The sequence below is a fragment of the Cladophialophora yegresii genome (genome assembly GCF_000585515.1).
Source record: "Cladophialophora yegresii CBS 114405 chromosome Unknown aczIN-supercont1.7, whole genome shotgun sequence".
Classification (NCBI taxonomy): domain Eukaryota; kingdom Fungi; phylum Ascomycota; class Eurotiomycetes; order Chaetothyriales; family Herpotrichiellaceae; genus Cladophialophora; species Cladophialophora yegresii.
This window is the reverse complement of record NW_006913051.1, coordinates 1019424-1043579: the sequence shown is the minus strand read 5'-3', so window position 1 is coordinate 1043579 and position 24156 is coordinate 1019424. Positions and strand designations below refer to the sequence as shown.

General features: G+C 54.0%; 8 protein-coding genes across 8 annotated transcripts; 5 read left to right on the top strand and 3 right to left on the bottom strand.

Annotated features, from left to right (window-relative positions):
• Positions 1 to 306: 306 nt before the first annotated feature.
• On the top strand, positions 307 to 1433 carry A1O7_09508 (uncharacterized protein; the record flags this gene model as incomplete). Its single annotated transcript, XM_007763496.1, has 2 exons — positions 307 to 1058; positions 1112 to 1433. 2 exons carry the CDS (start codon positions 307 to 309, stop codon positions 1431 to 1433), a joined length of 1074 nt encoding a protein of 357 aa, XP_007761686.1.
• A 134-nt stretch (positions 1434 to 1567) lies between these two features.
• On the bottom strand, positions 1568 to 2062 carry A1O7_09507 (uncharacterized protein; the record flags this gene model as incomplete). Its single annotated transcript, XM_007763495.1, has 2 exons — positions 1568 to 1614; positions 1663 to 2062. 2 exons carry the CDS (start codon positions 2060 to 2062, stop codon positions 1568 to 1570), a joined length of 447 nt encoding a protein of 148 aa, XP_007761685.1.
• A 286-nt stretch (positions 2063 to 2348) lies between these two features.
• A1O7_09506 (GTP cyclohydrolase II) lies at positions 2349 to 3656 on the top strand (the record flags this gene model as incomplete). The annotated part of the gene is made up of 1 exon (XM_007763494.1): positions 2349 to 3656. One exon carries the CDS (start codon positions 2349 to 2351, stop codon positions 3654 to 3656), a length of 1308 nt encoding a protein of 435 aa, XP_007761684.1.
• Positions 3657 to 4772: 1116 nt separating this feature from the next.
• Positions 4773 to 5852, bottom strand: A1O7_09505 (uncharacterized protein; the record flags this gene model as incomplete). The annotated part of the gene is made up of 2 exons (XM_007763493.1): positions 4773 to 5417; positions 5586 to 5852. 2 exons carry the CDS (start codon positions 5850 to 5852, stop codon positions 4773 to 4775), a joined length of 912 nt encoding a protein of 303 aa, XP_007761683.1.
• A 1439-nt stretch (positions 5853 to 7291) lies between these two features.
• On the bottom strand, positions 7292 to 9773 carry A1O7_09504 (CMGC/RCK/MAK protein kinase; the record flags this gene model as incomplete). Its single annotated transcript, XM_007763492.1, has 3 exons — positions 7292 to 8761; positions 8809 to 9558; positions 9612 to 9773. The coding sequence occupies 3 exons, from the start codon at positions 9771 to 9773 to the stop codon at positions 7292 to 7294; spliced, it is 2382 nt and encodes a 793-aa protein (XP_007761682.1).
• Positions 9774 to 14036: 4263 nt separating this feature from the next.
• A1O7_09503 (uncharacterized protein) lies at positions 14037 to 14537 on the top strand (the record flags this gene model as incomplete). The annotated part of the gene is made up of 1 exon (XM_007763491.1): positions 14037 to 14537. The coding sequence occupies one exon, from the start codon at positions 14037 to 14039 to the stop codon at positions 14535 to 14537; it is 501 nt and encodes a 166-aa protein (XP_007761681.1).
• A 3291-nt stretch (positions 14538 to 17828) lies between these two features.
• A1O7_09502 (uncharacterized protein) lies at positions 17829 to 20141 on the top strand (the record flags this gene model as incomplete). The annotated part of the gene is made up of 1 exon (XM_007763490.1): positions 17829 to 20141. One exon carries the CDS (start codon positions 17829 to 17831, stop codon positions 20139 to 20141), a length of 2313 nt encoding a protein of 770 aa, XP_007761680.1.
• Positions 20142 to 21165: 1024 nt separating this feature from the next.
• On the top strand, positions 21166 to 23919 carry A1O7_09501 (uncharacterized protein; the record flags this gene model as incomplete). Its single annotated transcript, XM_007763489.1, has 1 exon — positions 21166 to 23919. The coding sequence occupies one exon, from the start codon at positions 21166 to 21168 to the stop codon at positions 23917 to 23919; it is 2754 nt and encodes a 917-aa protein (XP_007761679.1).
• Between the last annotated feature and the right edge of the window lie 237 nt (positions 23920 to 24156).

Below are 24156 nucleotides of genomic sequence, written 5' to 3'. Positions count from 1 at the left end.
GAGCGGGAAAGCGGTCCGCTCGCCGCCATGCGAACATGCGCTCTGGCTGAAACCGCCCACTGTAGAAATTGCGGTGGGAGGTTCTGCATCGAGCGCAGTTCGATCATCCTCTGGGTGGCTCTGAGTGGCTCCAGAACCGCATATGGCCCTGGCTTCTTCTGGTCCACTTGGTTGAGGACATGACCATGAGTCTTTCTCACCGTCTTCCTGCACATATGGACCGACACTTACAGGAGGCGTGTCTCGTGAATATCTCATATCACCACGTATACTGTTGTTAAAAGAAGCCATTTATCGCATCTAGACATGTCATCTCGCCCCAGAGCGGGCCGGGGCACGACTGGCCGGGATGGTACAGAAGTCCTTGAAAATGATCTGCTTAACCGGACTCTCGAGAGTCTCCGAAAGGTCAAAGAGTATAACGACAAGCAAAAGGACCTCGGGGACGACATTATGTCTCTTGAAGGCGATATGAAAGCCAATGGACGTGAGTGGGACTGCGGTGAACCTGTGTTTGGTCCGCCTGATCAGGTGAATACAGGTACATCCGAACAACTGCAGCGACTGGATCAGCTTTATAGGGAGATGCTTCGCTACGCAGAGCTGGAGCGGAAGGTCCAAGAGGAAGAAGACTTTATCAGCAATCTTGCTATCCTGAAGACTCTCAAGACGAGCGACGAACCCGCACCCCGGAACGGCCAGTCCAAGGCGCGGAAGCAGCAGAGATCCAATATCGACTCGGATGCTGTGGATTCACCGGGGCCTAGCCCAGGAGACGGGCGCGCGGAGTTGATAAAACGAGTCAAGGGGACATCCCAACGTAGCTCCAGTACAGCGAGCCAGAATCGAGCACCATCGGCCATCAGGGACGACAGCGTTGAGACAAACGTGGGACTTCAGGCCGAAAGAACAGGGCAACTGAAGCCTGAAGTGGAAGTCTTCTACAAATATCCCGACCTCAAGATCCCCAAAGACACCAAGGACCAAAAGGCACAAGATGAACTTGAAGGCGTGGGTATCCATGTCATCATCAAGAAGGTGCTACAGGACAGAAAGCCGTGAGTCTTAGAGAATCCACTACCGCAGGGAAGCGATGCTGACTGAGATCTAGCGTTCAATACGACGTGAGGGACCCAGAGGTCGATGCCTCCTCGGGCAAGCCAACCTCGCGGCGGGTGCTTGCGAAGAATCTCCTGCCCATCCCGAAAGATAACCCGACGATCCAATATTTCAAGGACGGCACGAGTGTGTACGCCAAGTATCCCTATACCGACACATTCTACAAAGCCACGGTCCAGAGTTTCAAGAAACCCAACTACAGCTTGAGCTTTGACGACGACGATCAGGGCCTCCAGACCGTTGAGGGCCGTTTTGTCTTTGAGAACAAGGACACCAAGGACAACAAGCCGAGAGACAGCAAGCCGAAGAACTAAATGTCGGGCCAGGGGAGCGCGCCAGGTCCGGCGTGAGTGACTCTCTCATGAAGAAGAGCCCCTGCAGGGTAGGCTGTTGCGACCCGTGTAAGCCAGAATCATGATTGGTACGATGGCTTGGAGGACTGAATCGTCTATTGATTGAGTTGGCCTTTGCTGGCTAGATAGGCGGCGCCACTATCTGATCTGCCGTTAGCGTAGGAGTTCTGAGCGCACCGTCTACACTCACCGGCCCAGACCTCGTAGACCAAGACTCGGCTGTCCTGATCGAATTCGAGCACATAGGTGAAGACTTCATCCCACGATTGGCCAGTGCTGATCCAGGTAAAGGTTGCTTCGCCTCGCACTGATACCTTGGAAACCTCGGCGTCGACGACGAAGTTGCCGAATTTCATGTCTTCATACTTCAGGTGCGAAGACAGGAGTTGAAAGTAGGCCTCCAAACCCTCTTGTCCTCGAAACTCACGGCCTAGGAACGGCGCCAATTGAGGCAGGCCATGCTCCAAGGCCAGGACGTCGTCGGAAGACGAGAAATGGCTGAGGATTTTGGCAGGTGCTTCCTTGTTGGCGAAGGAGTTGCAGAATGCTTGGGCCGCGGCGAGGAGGTCGTCTCGTTGTGAGGCAGGCATGCTTTTCGATACTGTAGTCTAGTGTTGGTGCTTACCCAATGGTCCGCGCCGACTGACCAAGCAGCAGAGAAGAATTGCAAAGTGCGGAGGCAGGGCCGAGGCTGCGGGACCGGCACATTTCGTCAGCAAGCGGCGGCAACCCATTCACCCATTTCTCCCCTCTTCTGTCCTCGATGACTGCAGTCGGCTTGTGTGGGATTGTGTGCTATTGCTCCTAGATACAGTCGACATGACACCGCTTGGGATATAGAACTGGTACGCTCCCCCTATACAACGCTGGGCCAACATGGCTCGCGCCGCCGCCGCCGACCTCCCCTCCCACGCCTCTCCCCTCATATCCCCCGTCGCCCGACCCTCGACAGCATACTTGACCAACTGGTCTGACCTCGACGACGGCGCGCCTCCCACTCCCGGTCTACCGAACAATCTCGTCTCCCCGGCCTTTACTCCTCCAGCAACCCCAGGGGCTGGCACACCCTCTCGCCATCTCCATGTTGAGCCCAGGTCCATTCCCGTTGACACCTCGCTCGACGATCCGTCCGTCAAGCAACCTCGCCTGGTCGAGAAGCTACCACACGTGGAGTGTCTAGTACGTGCAAGGATACCCACGACCTCCGGCGCGGAGATGTTTCTACATTTATACCAAAACGACTCCGACAACAAGGAACATTTAGCGATTGTGTTTGGCAGCGGCATTCGGAGTCGCAGTCTCGATGCCGAGAAGCCAGGGGAGACAGAGATGGATCGCATGATTCGCGGTGCATACGTGGGACGACTGCGACCCGGACGTACGAGTTCGAGAGTCGACCCCTCCGAGCAGAATAAACGTCCACATACCAAGCGGTTACGAAGCGGCTCGGCGCTGAAGAATGTGACCACCGTCCCTGAAGACGGGGTCCTTGAGGTCCCTTCTGAGGCTCTAAGCCCTGCCGGTCAGCCTGCGCCAGCCAAGGACGAGCAAAATGCCGAACAACCGGCAAATAATCACGTTCCCGCGAGTCTGAGCACTCTCCTCGAGAATACACATATAACAGCGTCCTCGGCCGGCAAGGCTCCCCTCGTCCGCATCCACTCCGAATGTTACACGGGCGAAACGGCCTGGTCTGCCCGCTGCGATTGCGGCGAACAGCTGGACGAAGCAGCTCGACTCATGTCCCTCCCAAATTCCACCGGCGGCGTCATCGTCTATCTTCGCCAAGAAGGCCGTGGTATCGGCCTGGCATCTAAATTAAAAGCATACAACCTCCAAGATTTGGGAAACGACACAGTCGAAGCAAATCTGCTGCTCAGACATCCCGCCGACGCAAGAACCTATGGCCTTGCGACTGCTATACTGCAAGATCTTGGATTGGGAACGGATAGCGATGCAGAAAAGCTCGAGAGCGAGCGGGGGATCAGGCTTTTGACTAACAATCCCGACAAAGTGCGGGCAGTTGAAGGACCCGGTAAAGAAGTCCGGGTCAGAGAAAGGGTGCCCATGATACCTATCGCCTGGCGCACGGGTGGGATCAGAGGGGTTAGAGGTGCCGAAATCGAAAAGTACCTCGAGACCAAGATTGGGCGCATGGGACATATGATTCATGAGGAGTCCTAGGCTTGGTTGGACGTGAGACACATGATTCACGGGGAGTCCTTGGTCTGGACGTGAGACATATTGTGGTCAACAGCGGCGTTGCCGCCAAAATATGCCTCCAAGCTGGACGGGGAGACACTCGGCCTTGCAAGGGACTGGCCCTCGCAAGCCTCACCGAACAGCGGCCTGAGCCCGTCTCCGGCACACCGTCCTGCCCGAAGGAGTTCGAGGAATTCGAGTTCCACATGCCACGAATATCATCCGACAATATGGCGCCCGCTTTCGGACGGCAGCAGTGTTGTACTGGCTCACGAGACCTCGTCCAGGCAATCTAGGTCCGAGCAATACTCCCACGACATCCTCGGCGAACAGCAGTGCGATTGATAGAACGACAGTTCACCAAACAGCCACAGCACGATCACGGCTGTGCCATGACGTTCGCAGTCGCAATCCTGGTGGGCCCGCACGCTTGACACCTGATCCCTCCGTCGTTTGCCCGCCAATCGGTTGATACCGAGCAGAGCGAGAGAGAGGAGAAATAGAGACGAAACCCTCCTCACTCTGACCGAACCATCTCCTCGTCGTCACAGGAAGGAGATTCAAATCTGAACTTCAAAAAGGCTGAGAGCACACTTCGTGTAAAACCTCATCCGCACGTGTGCAGCGGACAGGACTGGTAGATACAGTAGGTGCACGGGATACAGCCTCATATATTTCACATATATAAACATATAATGCGCTCTGCATAGAGAGTATGTAGTGCACGTACATGCAATCACAAGGATGAGCCCCTTGGTACATTGCCCCCTTGCGATTGCAACCTCGCCCTCTGTGAACGGGGAAAGAGAGGCCGAATTGGATCGACTGATACACAGTACACTCACAGGGCGCGCAGTAGTGGTATTCCTCTGTCAGATCCTCGTTACTCGTGCTGGCATTGGCACTCGAATTAGACTGTACCCATGTGCGGCTGCGTTATCAAGTTCAGCGCACACAGAGTGAGCATAGGGATACAGTGGTGACAGTACAAGTATAGCGATTCCATTCCAGGCAGCGTGGCAGCGGCAGCAGCAGCCAGCTCGACTCGCGACTCGCCCAGTAGGGTATAGGTATGTACCAAACTTGCTACGGTATAGATCACCAGATGCCCAACCACAACTTCCTCCGCCTCTTCTCTGGTTGCCCGGCCTGAGGCTGGGATTCGTGCTGCTGTTCCTGCCCAGACTCGCCTTCGGCAGCCAGCCTGGTGGCGGTCCCGTTGGCAGCTCTCTCCCGCCTCGTGGCCTCCTGCTCCTCCCTGAGCACGGCATCGACGCCCTTCTCCTTGACCATCCTCAACCTGCTGCCGTCGCCCTGCGCCTCCAACCTCTTCATGAACTCGATCTGGTGCTCCCCAGGCTGCATGCCCAATTTCATCATGTCGGCCCCCGTGAGGACGATCTCCCTCCCGCCCTGACTTCGCTCTTTATTCGTGAGGCCATCATCCCAGGGCACCAGGCCACGGACATCGATTCCTTGGTCCTCGTCCGCGTTGAGGTCCTCGAGGCCGTGTGCGCGACGGTATAGTCTGCGTTTCTGCGCGTCTAGGATCTTTTGCTGGCGCGACTCATTTGTGCGTTGCGTCTCGTACTCGATGTGTAGGCGCAAAACGGATAGCGTTTCGCGGATGTATTCGATCGGGTGCAGCGGGAAGGAGGAAATTGAGGGGAGAAGATGTGCGTAAGGGGACGTGCGCACGAAGGACTGCGTCATGGTGATGCAGGCGAGGATGGTGAGTGTGCCCTATACGCGAGGGACATCTTGGTTAGCAATGAAGGGACCGTTACCGTTGTCATCTAGCTAGCTCGGTTTATGGATGGGAGTGAGTGCCGTCTCGAGGGCTTCTCTTGCAGTTTGTGGCTCGGCAATACGCACGAGTCACTCGCTTCGCTGTGTAAGGTGCTCACTCACCATTGTAATCCAGAGATGAATCTTCCGGTCCGTCAAGAACCAATGCATAAAGGTGCCCTGGTTGGGGAACATGTGCGGGTAGGCCCTGTGCTGCTGTCTCGCCTTCTCTTCCGAGGTCGTCCCCTGGTTATACGCAGCCGGTGGCCTTCGCGGGCGGTTCAATCGCGCGGGGTGTGACGGCGGGCGGAATTTGTCTGGTTGTTCCAACACGATGGATTTGCTGCTGCTGTTTGCGTTTGTGGAGGCGGCGCGGCGGGTGGTAGTCATTCGAGGACGGGCATGATGTTGATGTTGATATTGATACTGGTACTGGCTGCGGATGGTGTTGCGGAGACATTGTCGACACATCGACGATAAGGGAGACATTGTTCGGCTCAGGAACGCCCTGGACGGGTGTGCTCCTGGTAGAGCGCTCATCGTGGCGAGCTGCCGGGGTAGGTTTAGGTGGTGGGTGCTCGTTCTGCTCCTCAAGGTCGCGAGATGCGAATGAGACTGAGCCAGTTGAGGTACCGCCAAGACGGGAATGGCCGGGCTCATTCCTCCGAGTGGAAAGACACACCAAGTGCTACCAAAGTAAATACATCCTCCATACTCCGTACACACAATCAAAGTAGGCAGATACCTCCTACTGTGCCCACGCTCGTAGAGCCTCGGACCACTGTGTCCATGTTACAGCCTGACGAGAAGACTCACACCATCGGTCCTTTGGCCAGCCTACATCCAAATAGCTAGATACCTGACATGATGGCCATTGCTCCGCTCATGCTCGAATTGCCACAGTATCCGGACATCCCTCACGATCAGAGTACGGAATACAGGGTGCAATGACAGAGATCGTTCTCACGTGGTTGTCATTGGGCGTTGCCTCAACCTACACAGTACATCAGGGTAGACCGGGAACATGGCTATTCCGACATACTGTGGCCGTCAGCTTTAGAGCTGTCGTCACACCATCCTGCCAGCTTCATCCAGGGTACCTATGCATCTGCCCGATGAATTGTGCCATGCCATCTCGCTTTTACCAATTGTGCAGTGGCCAGGCTGCTGATACCTCGCACACATCGAAAGATCCAGAGCGCATGGGGGTAGACATCAGTGGGATCCAAAATCGCATTGATTGCTGCTAAGCTATCTCTGTCAACTTGGAAACCGAATCCAGTCATGGTCTTCTGACACCGACCAACAGATACCAATAATTCCAACACCACAATAATCCATGAACCACGTCCTGTCCATATATATGGTATCTAGCTGTACAGCCTCTTCCTTCCACGGGCGGTTAACATATGAAAATTCTGTCGCTGTCTTAGCTGACAATGCCAGCACCATGGCAATCCCAAAAATGCAGCATCGCACAAAGCAAATAGGTCGTCGTCCAATACGAGTTAGCCAACTGTCCCGGAACTCCACTGACTCAAGAAAGATGCATTCTCCAGGCAGCGAGCCAGTTTCGGATTGGAAGAACCGAAGACCGCGCCTCTCGCAGCCTCGTCCGAGGAACCGGGCTGCATTTTGGTGCAGCTTGGTCCCACAGTGTGTTGATAACGCCCCCAAACATATATCGCTCATAAATTTGCTGTCATAGGAGACACTCCTCCTCTTTTCGTACAGGATATCAGGCAGGTATATCGTGCTAAGATGATCAGAACAGGTACTTTTGGGGTCTCAACGAGTGTGGTCAGTTGGCCGTGGATAGCAATCGTCGTTTATCGGTACATCTGGCTTGTTGCCAAGATGCTGTTGGCAGCTGCAGATGCCCAGTCGTTCTCCTCGTATGGCGGCGTAGGCCAGTGTGAAGGGACATGGTCATGTTCACTGCGCTTCTTGGTGATGTTCAGCGGCTGAACGCTGGAAGTGCTGCTGGAGTTGAAGTGCACACCATCCCTCTTCGCCGAAGGCGAAGGCGTGAGATAGGCCGCGTGCAAAGCCGGGTTGCTCGGGATCTGTGGTAGGGACTGCCGATTGTAGTCTTTTTGTGCCAATGCATGTCGCTGTGCCTGCTCTTTTGTACAGCCCTTTTGGTCAAGTCGCCGTACTGCCCGATGAGCTGAACGCAAAGCTTCATCAAGCAACTCGTCCGCTTCTTCAGGCGTCTCGTACTGGTTGATTGGAATAGGACGACGCGAGATGCGGTTGTTCGTGGGAGGCGGGACTTGTGCCAGATTCTCGCTGGACCGGCCGCCTTGTGATCTCGGGACTGAATGCGTCCTCTTCAGAGATCCTTGGTTGGAGCTCACGTCTGTCGACGACTTCCTGTGTTCCATCTCAGGTTCCGCACGATCAAGACTGTATCTCACATTTTGTAGGATCTTGTCGAGATCGGAAAAATCGTGGTTGACTTCGGGAATGGCGCTGTCTACCATGAGCGATGATCTGTTAGACCACGGCACATTTGCCGCATTGGCCTCGACATCGTCACCGCTGGGTGACGCCAGCCCATGCCTTCCAGAGAAGCGCCTCGCTCGCTTGCGCAGGTGTGAAAAGAAGCTCTCCTTCTGACCGCTGGGTGGTGACACGAGGCCGCTGTTGGCATTGAGTGCCCGCTCGGCCTCCTGGCGGTGGAGATCGGCATAATGATTACCGTGTGAATTGATGGATAACTGTCGACCAATCTTCTTCGACTTCTCTTCAGCCGGTTTAGATTCGTGCTTCGACCCGCTGGAAGACACATATGTAGAGCTTGCCTGTGCGGTGACGGCGTTGGGTAGTGGTGAGATAGGGCGAATTGAAGGCAGAATTGGCATTGGTGCAGCGCCGTTGGAATTTGTGCTATTGGTCCATGTCGCACGTTTACTTGCTTGAGGGCGAAGTCTGCTGGCAAGTCCGTCTGGTTCTTGCTGCACCACCTTCGGCTCTGGGGTGGATTGAGGCACAGCAGGCGCACTTTCACGAGCAATGAGGGATCTTCGGAACCAGGAGGGTTTCGAAGTGATGGTTGGGGTGTCGGCTGCGTCCCTTGATCTGAAACTCAAATCCGAGTGTTTCCGGCCGAGAAGCCGTGATGATGACTTGGGCCTAAGTGGATCGACAGCGTCGGCGAAGAACTCGTGTTCCATTGCTTGCTTTGATGTTGGACGATTCTTGGGATCCCACATCAAACACCACGTGACGAAGTTGCTGAAGGCCAAGGGCCACTGTGGAGGCTGCAGAATAGTTTCCATGGCGTGAGGAGCCATCTACAACCAGTTAGCATGGCGACAAGCGTTTGAATAAATCAACTTACCTTGGGGAACGAGAAACACAGCTTTTGAGCCAGCTTGGTTCCTTCTCTCCATTCACCACCTCCAACTCGGTTTCCGTTTTTCGTGTACCAGCTCCCGGGGCTGCCCATAACTTCACATATCCGCCATACTTGGTCCACTTCGTTGCTCCCCGGAAACAAAGGCTTGAGAGTGGCAATCTCGACTGCCATCGCTCCAATGGCCCAGATGTCCACAGGAGCAGAGTACTCCCCGGCCCTCAACAGTACTTCCGGCGCTCGGTACCATCGAGTAGAGACGTAGGTGGTATACGGTAATTTTGAGTGGGTCTCTCGAGCCAAACCAAAATCGGCGATCTTGATAGAATAAGTTGGCGGTGTAGAAGGCGGAGTGACTAGTGAGGAATATCTGCTGAAAGTTGACTGGGAATCCTGAGGTGCTGAAGTAGAGACAAGGATGTTTTCTGGCTTGATGTCGCGGTGGAAGAAGTGGTGGTTGTGAATATGTTCGAGGCCGGACAAGATCTGGTAGAGGATGCTTTTGACACTTCTTGCGTCCATACATTTGTGTTCCCGCGCTTTCATCAATTGATAAAGGTTGCCGTCCATGTATTCCATGCAGATATGCAGTTTCTTGCTGAATGGATCCAAGAAGATATCCAACGCGGGGACCAAATGCGCATGATTGGGGAGGGTCCGTAAGAATATGACTTCGCGAAGCTCTAGACATGGTCCAAAGGATTCGAAGGTCTTTTTCATCGTTTTGATTGCAACCTGGAATCATCAGTGTCAGCAATTTCCGCAGTGCATAGTGCCAGTGGACATACCATCGTGTTCCGCCGTGCAACACTCGCACCGTTGGCTCGTACTCTGGCCAACGCAACACTTCCGAAACTGCCATCGCCAATGTCCTTGATCACTTCAAACCGGTCCTCCAGTGCAACCAAGGCATACGAGGCAGGCCTCTGGCTATACTCCGTCACGGCCATCTTGTCAGACAGGTTTCCAGGATGGTTCGGGGGCACCTTCTCCCTCCTCGCAGTGGTTGTCGGATACACAGTGTGAATCTATTTATTGTGGCTTCCCTGCGCCCATGAACGGATGTTCCTGAGTTAACTTAACACGTCATTTTTCCCGTTGTTTTGGTGGAATTAGTATGTTGTCTCAGGAAGATAGTCGGAACAGGCTGGCCGTCTTCTTCGATCCTGTCGTGCAAATACTCAGTACTTGTCGAGATAGATTCACACACGCAGACGTTGGTATGAGTAGAGAGATGGGATGGGCGATCCAGGTTGAGCTTCAAGAAGCTCTTGCTCGCATCAGGACCAGGCTCCTCAGCAGGACCCAGTTCAAAGTCGCTCGAGGCAGCTAGGGGAGCTAGTTACGGGAGGGTCGATTGGCGGAGTCGACCCGCAAGGGGCGTTGGGAAAGTGGATAGACAAGTCTTCCCCTTTCTTGAATGCAATGGAGTGGCTTTCGTCACAGACTAGTATCGCAGGGACGTGTTTGACGTGACAGGCATAATTCGGCTGCGTTGATGCTGCGCTCGGACAATTTGCTGGGAGGTGGGAGGCGCGCCTTGACTCTGCCGGAAAGGCCAGGGGGGCTGGAGTTGTGAGAGAAGTCGGAGTCTGTGTCTAACACGAATGTCCCAGAGCGCACAGGATTGGAAAATTGCCCTGAGTGAGCCGAGATAAATTCATTCCTCCTGCACATCGGGCAGACCAAAAGGAGAGTGTGTTGTGTTGTTCGGGGGCGTTTTGAAAAGGGAGAGACAGGTGACAGGACCGTGGTGGACAAGCGAGACGAGATCGTACTGGTTTGGTGTCAGCACTTGATGCGAGGCTTTAGGTTAATGAGGCGCGACTTCCATCCGGCATCTGGGCCCCGCGGCGCATCAACCAGGGCAGCGGCTTAAAACAGTCAAGCCTTGATTTTAGGGCTCCCTGAACACTGGCTTAGTCTCCCGGAAACACAGGTCGGGCTGCCAAAGTTTGGGCTCGTGTGGTTGGAGGGCTGAAGCAGGGGACCGTGCCTGACAACCGTGGGCTAGGCTGGTAGCTGCTCAGGTTGTCAAACTCCGACCACTGAACGGCCGCGGTAAGCCCCGCTGGCCCCAAGCACTCAGCGATCCAGCACTGAGAGACCACTGAACCCACCCTGACGGGGCGCGGAATCCGGAACTCTTCGACCAAACAGTGATCGTGCTGTGTGCTATTTGCTTTCGGACAAGCTACACAGTAGTCTGCTCGTGAGAATATTCTGGTTAACCAAATATTATTGCTCATCGTCATATCCCCTGAATATCACGACGATGGTCAGAAGGAACGTTAAACCAAGGTGGATTCACAGTCGCTGAGGGCACGTGAACGCTGGGCGCACCGCCAGTCGCTCAATCTAGACGGCAGGCCGCTGTGGTGGCATGGTTGAGCCCCGTCTTCCAAGCTCGGAGACAGGCAGCACCACAATACGGAGTACTGTCTAATTATGGTTTATTGTGATGAACCAGCGCCGCAAAATTCAACATATACAAGGAGCCCGGAAGCTGGTGCTGCTTGTCCTGAAAGAAGGGCGGACGCGGGTTGACGAGGGAGTCTAAGGCTCCTCATTCGCCGAGGCGGGCATCATTCGTCATCCTGTCATCACTCACCGTCACCATGGTCTCGAGCACCTCGAGGTACTCGTACGGAGTCCGAGTATGAATTTGTCCGCTAGAGGCCCTCGATATCCAAAGTACTACGAGGTAGTAGTAACCAAAGGCAGAGCGGACATCGTGTGCAGCCACACAAAGAAGATATCGCAAATGTAGTCTGTAGCATTTAAAATACTTAGGTACAAGGCGGCATCACACCCGCTCACAAGTCACTCTCTTCTCCCTTACAATGTACCACAGTACCTGGTACGCTGTTGCGGGGTCTCAGGTGGTCTCGCCTGCTGCCTGGCGCGACCGCTACCCATTTGGTCGAGCCAAGCTACATTGTTAAGTATGAAGCGTTCCCAGAGCACCCAACTGAGAGGACAAAATGTTGAGAAAGCAAACCGTCAGGAAACTGCCACGTTTCTGGTGGCCGAACAGCAGGCACAAAACCGGCCATTCGCCCCTTGAGCTAGCAGCACACGGTTCCTGGTGACAGTGCCAAAAACAGGTTTAGGCGGACCTCTACTGGATTTGTGGCTTGTCGCGACTCGCCCCAACCGTGCATAAGGACCGGGGCGTTTCTGGTGCCGGCCAGAAGCGCTGATCCAATCTCAGAGCCTTCTTCGATTGGCTTCGACCACTCGCCGACTTTTCGATAGAACCGGACTGGGGTTGACAACCACCAAAAGTGTGTTGACCGACTCTGCCTGTGTCAACATCGCGCACCGATATTTGCTTGCACAAAGCCATGGAGTCATGGCAAAACCCTTGTCCAAGACCCTCATCCACGCTAATCCGGCGGATCACATCGATGTTCTCGAAGCCCCGAAAGCACGAGGAGTGAAACCGTCATGAGACATGAACCGAAGGCTGATGCTCTTGATAACCTCAGGTAAAATTGCTGGGTACAATGGAGTCCAGCAACGCACCCGCACATCGGATAAGTAGTTTTTGGACCCTTGAGAATAATCTCACCGCTTTGATTGACTAAGGGATGTACTCCGAAATAGGATGCTGCCGCGAAAGACAATTCTATGATCAATAGGCGGAAGTCTGCGGCCGGCCAGAATGGCAAACCACCTACGGAGTACGGAGTACTTGGTAGATATCTGTTGTTGAAATCGTAACAGAAGCCGTGGAACTCATTCAATATCGTGTGTCTACTCCGTAACTCGGCCTTCATTGTCTGCACCAATCGAACCCAAACCTACGGAGTACTGTACTCCGTATATCAACCTGCAAGCTGCAGCCCTCCACACGGGTTCAAAGTGATACAACGTTCTTCCTTGTTGCCTGTCGACTTTGCTCTCGCTCCTCAAATACAACCCGACTAGCTTGCCGTTGACATAAAGCAATACGTCTGCCGATGTAGCTGTCGTTGGTATCGAAGACGAAGAATGCATAAATATTTGGCCAACTGGAAGCTTGCAGCATGCCAAGAAGCATAATCACATCGGAAAATCAATCTGAACCCAGCTCCAACTGCGGATTTATGTGCAATCGGCTGCGAGCACCGAATGCTTTCGCTGAAGGCAAGTTGATATCAAAAGCTTGCGTAGCAAACAGGTGCTGTGGGTAGTTCTTCCCAGACAGAAAGACTGGTTCTGATCACAAAGGCGGTCTGAACGGCGTCCTTAGGTGTGTACCAGCAAGGCGAATCTGTTTGACAAACTACAAGCTGAGCCTTGCAGCAAACGCGGGCTTGTCACTCCCTTGCAAGTTCAGGTATGGAGTACTTGACCGAGCCTTGAGAACAGGCGTTCTCATTGCATCCTCAAGGTCTTACCCCGCGGGCCGAAGAGGTTACTTTTGCAAAGCACTGCTCATGTAAGTGACTTGTACCCCACGGTCTCGACTGGGTCGGAGCTGGTTGAGCCTGCTTCCTTAGGTACCTCTCATGACTCGATGAAGCAGAACCGATTCACAGTTCCCTTGGTACTTCATTCCTGGGTGCTCGCTCTTCACTGACACTTTGATAGAGGTCTTGGCGCTCCATTTGCCTCCCTTTCTTACTCGACCTCTTCCTCTGCTGGAACCATGTCGCAGAAGTCATGGAAGTCTAAGACCAATTCTCAGAAGCAGCGACCATACTGGGAACGAAAGCAGGAGTCGTAAGGCTGTCTAGCCTTTTCTTGATTCTCTTCTTTCCCACTTCTTCAGCATTTAACCTCTACATTCATTGACCCAAGCGTCCTCTGCTTTCTTCTAATTCACCTCAAACTCACCTCGACTCAACGGTCAACATGGCTGCTGTCCCGACGCATCCCGCTAACTTGGGATCCAGATTCGCCAATGTCGACACGGGACCTTTGTAGGCGACTTGCCAGTACCATTTACCGGGCTCTGTGATCGCTAACCCCATTTGCAGGATCCAATGCACTATTTGCCACGTCAGATGCTTTCAAGGCCGCTTCTCCCGGGCCCAACTCGATAAATACAAAGAATCGCTTGCGAAGGAACGTCGAGGTGGTCCGGTGGCGGAACTTCCACGTTGCGCAAGCTGCACTCCGAAGCCGGTGGCCGAGCTCCACTGTACTGGTTGTCGCCTGACCAAAGACTTGAGCTTCTTCTCCAAGCAGCAACGCAAGAAACCGGACGATGCCGTAAGCGAGCAATGAGCCAGAGAGATATTGACCGTTCTCGTGCTGATAAGGACCAGAAATGCATGAACTGCCAGCAAGAGATCGAGGACCGTCTTCCCGATCTTGACGATGCCCTCGAAGAAGAACGCATTCGAGAAGAACACCGTCGACAGACAGCTCCAAGCTCAACACTGAGCACCGTCTCGGGATCTGCGGTTGGCTCTGGTGTTCAGTCTCGAGCACAATCTAGTAGTGGTGACGGCATCTATCTGGGCGACGACCGTGAGTCTGCCTGGGGTGGTATGGACACCCATTCGCAATCTCCCACCAACACCGAGGTCTCTGCTCCGCGCAGCACCTCCAGCTACTCCGGACGTGGCTCCAAGAACAGCTTTGCGAAGCAAGGCGCCTACAATCCACCAATTCAAGCACGTGTGCAAAACCAGCTCGAGCGCGAGGAAAGACAAAGACAAGAAGCGCAAATGGCCAGCAAGCAAGACAGCTCTGACGACGACGATGACTGGGAACTGTGATGTGCTAGGCTGAACGGACATCACCTCTACATCATTACTGGGTGAGATCACATACCAGGCTCGGTTGTCACTTGCACCTCGCCAGCTTCTGGGAACGCAGTGAAGGGAATCACTACCTCTTCTGATGAAGACCGGTTCCGACTGTGGCTACGAGCTGCTGAGTGGAAATCTTGCATATCTTGCGATCCACCAACACACAAAGAACCCAAAACCTCATGATTATTTGTTTGCACAGTTATCAGGTTAGAGGCCGCAAGTATGCAAGGGGCAAATTTGCCGGCGCAGCCTACTTTACACATCAAGCTCTGCTCAGTATCGTAGAAGTCGCTACAGGACGGCAGGGCGGGTGCAGAGCTTTCCATTTCTTTCAATTACATGGATTAGATCGGTTTGAAAGCACTCACTTTGCACATGCTGTCGCCTTCGATTCATAGGGTTTCTCGTCAGGGTCCTTAGTGCTGCGTCTGCCGACATTAAAGAAGCCACAGACTTGTCTTTTCCTGGTCTGCATCCAGGAGCAACAGCTCAGCCTGCGTCCAATTCACCGTGCCCAAGTGTATCTGGCGCAAGGGTATCAGGTTGTTAAGATCGATAGGCGGGACTTCAGGCCAAAGATCTTGGGCGGGGTCGTCCATCCCACTACCCGGGATGAGTCCCTTGTCTTCCCCTTTGAACTTCTCAGGTCGATTGCCAGAGATTTCTTCATAATGTGCACCTATTCAATGCCACCCTTCCGCCTCCCCTCTCTCTCAACCCTCCGGGCGGCCCCCCGCAAACCACGGTCCGCCAGCACCCTATCTCTACATAGACCATTCTGTGAACGACATCGGACTCTTCTACTTCACCGAGGAAAGGATGAGGTCTTCGGCCATGGCTTGTACGTGTGTTCGGCACCCTTTCGGTACCTCGTCTGGTCACCGACGCTTTAGTGCCAGGTGTAGGCGACCAATGAAGACAAGAAAGCGGAGATTTGAATGACCGTTGGCATTACCGGGGATCTAAGACTGCATTAAGCCGCCCTCCTGGTGGACCGTCCCTTTGCAGCATATCTGAGATTTGATAGTATGCAAAGCCCTTCGAAGATACAGGTAATGTTATCCTCCAAGCCATCAGTGCCAAGTCCCCTAACGGACAGCTACGGTAACTCGCCAGGGGTTGTCCTGTCTTGAGGGTAACAATACACCTACACGTTTCCCTCGCGGCCGAGAACGTAACTCGTACTCCTCGGTAAGCATGGTGAGGTCTCCCACCAGTCGGGTGCGCGTACGAGGGAGCCTCATTGACAAATGCGGGGAAGTGTGGGAATTTCCCGTCCTGGTGTTTGAAGAGATGACACGATTGTGGCGTTCCTCAAGGCTGGAATGTTGATGGCCAAAGTGGGGTGTCGCCGCCCGTATTGCATTTTATCGAGGGCATCGTGACTGTCGCGGACGAGGTACTGTAGAAAGTAGCACTGGTATCCCGCTGATCAGGACACCTTACTTGTAACACGATTATGAAGCTTGCTGAAGTGCGCTGGTCTTACAGCTCATTAGGACAATTGAACTCTTTTCACGGAAAATAATGAAAGGTGAAGAAATAGACATAGTGTATGTAGCACTTCACACTCGACTACCGAGTAATCACTCCGTACCTTGTGCAATCTAGCTATGAATTTCACATTACTTGCACGGTTAACTATGAATTCAGCAAACTACATCTACCGGCTGGCGCCGGCACCGATGCAGCAGGGCGAAGCAGTTGATACAACAATAGTTTCTCCGACGGTATGCGGACCGGTGAAGCCTGCAGACATCGTATCGGCAAGTGTTAAACGAAGTTGCCGCATGACTACGCACATGCTGCCTGTGACAGGGCGCAACGTACTGATTTCGAGCGGCTTCTACCGCTCGGGCTCACAGTAGTCGGGCGCAACAAGAGGATGCTGCCCTGTGTAACACGGAGTCTTCAACCTGACCCGAATAAGCGGACCGGTAGTTGTTGACTTTCCAGGTTGATGGTGGTTGACAAGCGGTGGTGTGGTAGGACCATTGGACAGGCAAGGCGAGCATTCGCCAGGGTGCTTCAATGACGTTGCCATCTTTGTTCCTCCCTCGCTAGGTACCTCTATCTTGCAAGTTTTGACGTGACTCTTGTGTGAGTTTGGAATTTGGAACCGTCTGCTCGGCTGATTCGACCGCAAGATCTCACTGTGGCTCGGTCTCCAAGGGTCAGCTTCTATTTTCAGCGGGTCAAAACCAGATTGCCGCAAAAGCATGCACCTTGGCGAGCCGAACCTCGGAAGATAGGGAGCGGGAAGAGAACAAGCTTGCAGGCGACAGTGGTGACAGTGAAAGTATGATGGCGTACACGGTACACAGTGGAAGTGCGAGGTGGGTAGGAGCAAGATTTGGGAAATTCTCCAGCCTACCATCAGCCCAGAGCCCCGGCAGAAGGGTCCTGGTACCGGGGCCCCCAGGAGCCCAGGCATGTCTCCCTGCGCCTGTCATGGCCTGTGTAGATCGAGCATTCCACCAATCCTTTCACCGGTGAGACGGTTTAGCACCATTAGTGGGCTGAGGGAGCCCCAGCGAAGCAGCCCATGATGCAACTTACCTTCCTTTCCGCAGCCACAATTTGACCAGCTTGTTGCTCGTGTCTACCGCAGATACCTCGTATGCCGCTGATACTTGCCCAGAACTGCTCGCTTGTGAGGCGTTCGTCCCTCGCTTCCTCTCGATTGTTTCATGGTGCGCGGGTTCATCGATATCTCATATTTGCGATATTGCACCCCCTTCCAGTTTTGACAGGCTCGACAGGTCTCCGAACCCTTAAGCCATCCCAGCCGCAAACAATAAGGGCAGCTTTTCGCGCCGTCGCCGACGAAGGAACGGCACAGAAATCCAACCCCACAGCCTCCTAACACCGACTCGTTCGCCGACCCAAAAGCTGCGTGTTGTCGGCAGTTCCACTTCCTACCCTGTATCGCGCCTGACCGCTGTACAAGATTGAATCATCTCATCATTGACACTCTGCTACGTATCACGCCAGGACGCCCGGCGCATTCGATATCCAGGATCTGGGTTGGCTGTCCGAAAAAACCCCGCCAGGAATAACAAGTTGGATAAGGCTGGTCGCGACGCGAATCCCTTGCTGCACCGTGGGCGGTCGTGCGAACCCGCATCAAGGATATCTTACTTGTGATCAAAGTCTATTTGGAAACCAAGCGTTTCACGAACTTGCCTGGAAAGGTCATCTGAATGCGTTGAGGACAAGTTTCGTCCTGCAACAGGACCGTGCTTTCTTCACACAATGGCCTCGAACGAGCGCCGCCCGCCTCAGCCCAGCGTTTCCAGTTTTCATGGCAGTGATGACGGAGACCCACGGCAACTTCATCAAACTTGGAGCAGTGTCGGGTCTGAAAATGGTCGGTATCCTCCGAGGTCGACCGAAGGCTCTACCGTCTCGCAGCAGAGCACCCACAGTGTCGAGCCATCAAGATATCATCAAGCCCACCAGCCGATAAATGAAGCAGTCACTTCAGCCTTCAACACCACAGAAGCCACCTCCACTGCTTCATTACCCCCGGACCTGCTACAACAACTCACTTCACAGATCACGGCGAACGTTCTGCAACAATTAAAAGTATCAAGTTTGCCCCTACCAACGCAGCAGCCTTCGATGTCAGGCTCTCATATGGACACCTCTTCATCTGCTGCAGGTTCTCCACCCTTGGATCGGGCTACAGTATACACTCCTCCCAGCCCTCATCGGAATTCCGAAGACGTCGGTGCTAGTCAGCCCTCGCCTCAATTTCCGCCGCCATCAAGCCAGCCATCATATCGGGTCTCGTCACCTAACAATGACAGGAGGCCGGTATCGCCTCTGAGCCAGCCAGGCCATGCGTCTGAATCCGAAATGAACCAGAGCCGACCCAAGGGCCCCAAAAGAATGTCTACAACAGGAGATGCCACCATACTGGAACGAGTGTGGGGCCAGCTGTTCACAGAACAAGGCCGAGCCACGCCTCGGTTGGGCCAATTCCTTCGCGGCATTGCTGTTCACCTTATCGAAGATTATGAGCCAAAGTACAGCCTAGTTATTACTCCTGCCAAAATGCAGAAGTACTACGAAGACACAAAGCTACCGAACGAGATCTATCCTTGGAAAGTCATCTTCGACGACCGCACGTCTTCGGTGTCTCGAATGTTCAGAGAACTGGAGTGCCAACATCATCTTGTACAAGAGAAGCTGAGTGAGCGACCGGATCTTCCCGGTCTCACACCTCAGGGTTTCGAGACTTGGGTAACGCTGTTATTGAGAGCACATCCCGACCAGGAGTACGAACGTCTCGCGAAGACAGCGTTGGATATGCCCATCAGCAATCCCGATGAGAAAAAGGAAAGATTTCCCAAGGAGCTCTCGAGGCGACTTTTTCCCGCCCATGGTGACACCGACATAGCATCCAAGTTGCAGCGGGTCATGTCGACTCACTGCAATATCAACTTGAGTTCCCGGCATAGCAGTGTTGCAGACTCACAGCCTCAATCGGGTGCTGCAAGTGTGGCAGGAGATGACGCCTCCCCCAAGACGACTCTGCGATCTGTTCCAGAAAGGCAAGAGTCGGTGACCGATGCTCCTCAGATGAGTCTGTCCTCCTCACAAGCTAGCCTTGAGCGCGAACGCCAGCCATATAGCGGGACGCAATCTGAAAGTTTCAACGCTGGAGATGTGGAGAACACGGAAGATGTCCCTACACCACAGCCAATAGAGAGAGAGCGAAAGCCGTATGTTGCTGCTCCCGGAGGTGGGAAGACTTACAGTAACCTCGACAAACCGACCGCTCCGCCAGAAGCCAAGCCAGCTCCACCTCCAGGGCCTAAGCTGGGACGCTCGGGTTCTGTCCATGCTACCAGCAGACCAGCAGCAGAAGCTGCCAGGTCTGGGGCCCCACCAGTCGCCATCCACCAACGACCACCACCAGCACCAATGGAGATGCCCACCGAATCTCGCCATCACCGAGCCAACAGTACTTACCACCGTGATCCTCCTCGACCCGGCCGTAACAGGTCGCCATCGATGAGTAAAGAGAACGGCATCCCGTCGTATATGAGACGAACCGAGCCCGATGGACCATACATGTCTTCTTCATATCAGGCCGACCACCACGACGATGCAAGACGGTACAGAGACTATGAAGCCGGCCGGGAGCGGCTAGCCAATGACCGCTACGACCCTGCGCGAATGGCTGCATACGATCCTGTCGAGCGGATGCGCGACCGAGATCGGGATGTTCGCCCACGCATGCAATCCGTCGCTAATGCCGGCCTAGGCTTTGTTGACGGCCCGCTAAGTCCAACCATGCGCAGTACTGCCGGGCCACCGATGTACTCCTCTTCAGCCCCCAATGGCGGAGAGGAAGAATACTACCTGAACCGCGTGCCTACTGGAGGGAGTAACACTCACTACAATGGCCACAATACATCAGCACCGATTAGCACGGGCTTCCAAGCCCCGATGCCACCAGGATTGGCGCGAGAGTCGTCGAGCACAGGCAGGGACACGTATGCTTCGTATCCCTCCAGTGCGGGATACCCACCTAGCAGCTACAGGGACATGCGGTAAGGGTCTCAGCCCAGTCTGAAGAGGAGAGTCGGATTTCCGGACGGGCGACACAAGCAGATTTTCACTAATCCATCTACTATGTTATCTATGTTTCTATTGTGTATTATATTATGATTGATGACATTCTCGGTATAATTTTGAAAGGTATAATTTTGAAATTGAAGCGAGTCATCACAGCGTTGATTCACAATTTGAGCCCCTTTGTATGGGCACTTGCCACAAGGAAGAACTTGTATGTACAGTAGTCTGTACCGGTGATAATGTGAATAAACTTCGTACGGTGGATGAGCTGCACCTTGAGGTTGTTGGCCCGACTGGCAGCGTCTGGACCTCTGAGTATGACCATGTCGGCTTTGCGCACGGCAGGACGGAATGGTTTCACTACAGAAGCTTCTCTTATCACGCACTTAGATTCACCTTATCTTGAAGCTTGGTGATCCGCCAATCCACTGGTGAGATTCAATCGGCATGTGAGACGAGGTGAGGGAAGAAGCGAGGATCCTGATCGAGTAAAAGGGTGACCCGGCTCACAGTCAGCACCAAGCACCGCCTATCGTAGTTAGTGACTTCCCGGCGTGCATTCGCTTGTTACTGTAATCACTACGGAGTACACAGTAAAGCTTTGGCGTGGCTTGCGCAGGCTCCACAAACCAACCAACCAAAGCCGTGGAATGACGAGAATGCTCTGGAGAACATAGGCAGTCCATTCCATTCCTCGCCGTCCGCATCAACCACCCACACATCACCGTAGTCGACAGCTTTGTTCCGGCTGAAAGAATGTCACGCCCAGGCGGATCGGCGGATTCCAGCTTCATCATGCTCTCTGACCTTCAATTCATCTTCGGCTCTCACGCTGTACGCAGCCAGCCATCTCCCAACTGCAGCTTACTCACCACTCCCTCATCCTCCCGTTTTCCGGTTTGAGCATCGAGCACTCAACTCCGGCTATTCGCGGTAGCGCCACCGCGCCCATCTGCCACGATGCATATCAAGCCCTTATGACATTCAACAGCCCGAAAGGACAATGGGCTATGATCATGCTGAACAGAAAGAGCTAGACCCGGCTCCCTCGAGTTCCAACTCGGGTGCTGGCGGCAGTATCGTTGAGGAGGCGGACAAACAGAAAGAATGGGACGACGACGACGTCGGGACGTTACCGGATGTCGAGGGCAAGCCCAGTCGCAACAAGCTGGAACACGAACATGCGCATCACCATCACAAAGGACGGCTGAAGCTGCGATCCGCCGACGATGATCTTCCCACAAGCTGGTGGTTTGCCTCCACCGCCATTCCCCTCATCGCCGCCACGTTCGCACCCATGGCCAATCTGATTTCTATTGCTGCTCTGGTGGTGGCCTGGAGGAACAGACTCACTCAAAGCCCGGCGGAGTTCCCTGGCACCTATCAATCCACTTCCGTTGGCTATGAGGACCCGACCTGGTGCGTCAATCTGAACATTGCCTCGCTGGTTTGTGGCTTTGTAGGGAACCTCTTCCTCCTCTTCAACTTCACCAAGCGCGTCCGCTATATCGTCGCTCTGCCCGCGACCATCGTGCTCTTCTACATGGCGTCGGGCATTTTGATCGGAATAACCGCATCGATGAACCTTCATGTACCACCTGGTATAGGTGAGGTATATTCTCAGGGCTATTGGAATGCTGTCATCGCCGCGTGCCTATACATGTTCAATTCTATAATCCTGATGGTCAACATGTGTGGTTATTTCCTCGGCCATTATCCTCAGCACTTCACCTTGACCGATGAGCAACGCAACCTGATCCTGCAGACCATGATGTTCTTCATATGGCTGGGCGGAGGTGCTGGCATCTTCACCCGGATTGAAGGCTGGACATATCCCGATGCTCTTTACTTCTGCGACGTGACCATCTTGACTATTGGCTTTGGAGACTACTATCCCACAGACGATGTCGGGCGCGGCCTCGTCTTTCCATACTCGGTGGGTGGAACCATTATTCTAGGTTTGATGGTCAGCTCCATCCACAAATTCGCCGGAGAGCTCAGCACGGTCAATGTCCTACGCAAACACGTCGAGCAAAGACGGGTCAACACCCTCTCGCGGGTCATTACAGTTGACGATACCGAAGAGAAACGGAGAGACGAGCTGGAGAAGGAAGTGGAGATTGAGGAAAGACATGGTCGGCGTCCATCCATCTCGTCTCCGCTTCCGGACCCTCGGATCCAGCACGACCTGGACGAAGTGGCACGTCACTCACATGATCCTCCCAACGCAGCTCCGACTCAGGACCGCAATATCGACTTTGGAAACACCGATGCTGAACAATTAAAGAAGGCGGAACGGAATGAGGAGGTTCCGCAGCCTAATCAGTTCTTGCGCTCGGCATTCCGTCGAGGCCCGATACATACCACGTTGCGATCGATTACACCGTTGATGAAAAGAACGATTTCAAGGTCACAAAAGAAAGCCATTCTCATGAAGGAGGAAAAGGACCGGTTCAACGCCATGCGTGACATCCAGCAAAACGCGAAGAAGTTCAAGAAGTGGTACGCCCTGTGTATGTCGGTCACTGCATTCGGCATCTTATGGTGTATAGGCGCTGTGGTGTTCTGGCAGGCTGAGCGGACGACCCAACGTCTGACTTACTTCCAGGCTCTATACTTCTGCTACGTCAGCTTGCTGACCATCGGCTATGGTGATCTGAGTCCCAAAAGTAATGCTGGCAAGCCATTCTTCGTGGTGTGGTCATTGATTGCCGTCCCGACCATGACGATTCTTGTCTCGGACATGGGAGACACCGTTATATCTAGTTTCAAGCGAGGGACCTTCAGATTAGGCGACTTGACTGTCCTTCCCAAGGCAGGACTATGGCACGATCTCGTCATGAAACATTCCTGGCTTTACAACTGGATGAAGAAACGCACTGAGAAAAAGCGTCGCAAGGCCGGCCTCCCTCTTGGACCGTCCGGTGACGAAGCTCCACCCATATCGAGCATCGAACAGTTGGCATCTGAGGACCTGACCGAGGCGGAGTTGACTTCTCGACTGGCATGGGCTATTCGCAAAACGGCCGACGATCTCCATCATTCTCCCGGCAAACGATACAGCTACGAGGAGTGGTGCGAGTTCACCCGCCTCATCCGCTTCACCAAAGTCGGCCTCGAGCAGCTCGAGTATGACGAGGAAGTAGACGGTGTGGTCGAGTGGGATTGGCTCGACGAGAACAGCCCTATGCTCAGCCAGCAGTCAGAGTCGGAGTGGATTCTAGACCGGCTGTGTGAGAGCTTACTTCGACTCCTCAAGAAGAACATGCTGGGTGGCCAGGGCAGTGCACCGCAGTCTGCAATTACGCAGTCCAGCAGCGGGGCGGATCTGAACATCTTTGGTTTCAACCGACGCGGGACGATCTACGATGACCCTTATATCGATCAGAAAGCGTCGTCCAGATTCGGTACCGGCACCGGCATCGGGAAAGGCAAGGGCGTGGCAGCCGATCCGCCATCAAAGGCAGAGGAACGACAACGCAGAGCATCCGGTGTCGATGCCGTGCTTACATTTTTCACCGGCGATAGGAAGGGCACTCACGCGTACGCGAACGAAGAACCGCAATGGAGTAAAAAAGGATTGGACCGGCTCAGGGACAGTGGGCGAAGAAAGAGCAGTGGTGGTGGTCGCAAGCGAGTAGGGCCGTTCAGCAGGCTGGTCCACCACGGCAAGACCGGGACCGTCGGCGGCGGGAGAGGCGGTGCCGGGATCCGAACCCTCAAGCTAAGGCAGTTTGCCGGAGACGGCGATGGGTGAGATAGGGGTCCCTCCGACCACGTCGTCCTCGGTTGAGTCTCTCCTTCGCTGACGCATCTAATGATTACGCGTGTACAGTTCCGAGATCCTTCTGTAGGTTGGTTATGCACGCATCGCGGGACCGTGCTGTGTTCGATGGAGTTCCACTGAGCAATAAATAGGGATCAACAGGACAGACGTGGTGGTTACATAGATAGAGCAGCTGGCAAAGTGGCCGGCTTCATACAACCATCACAG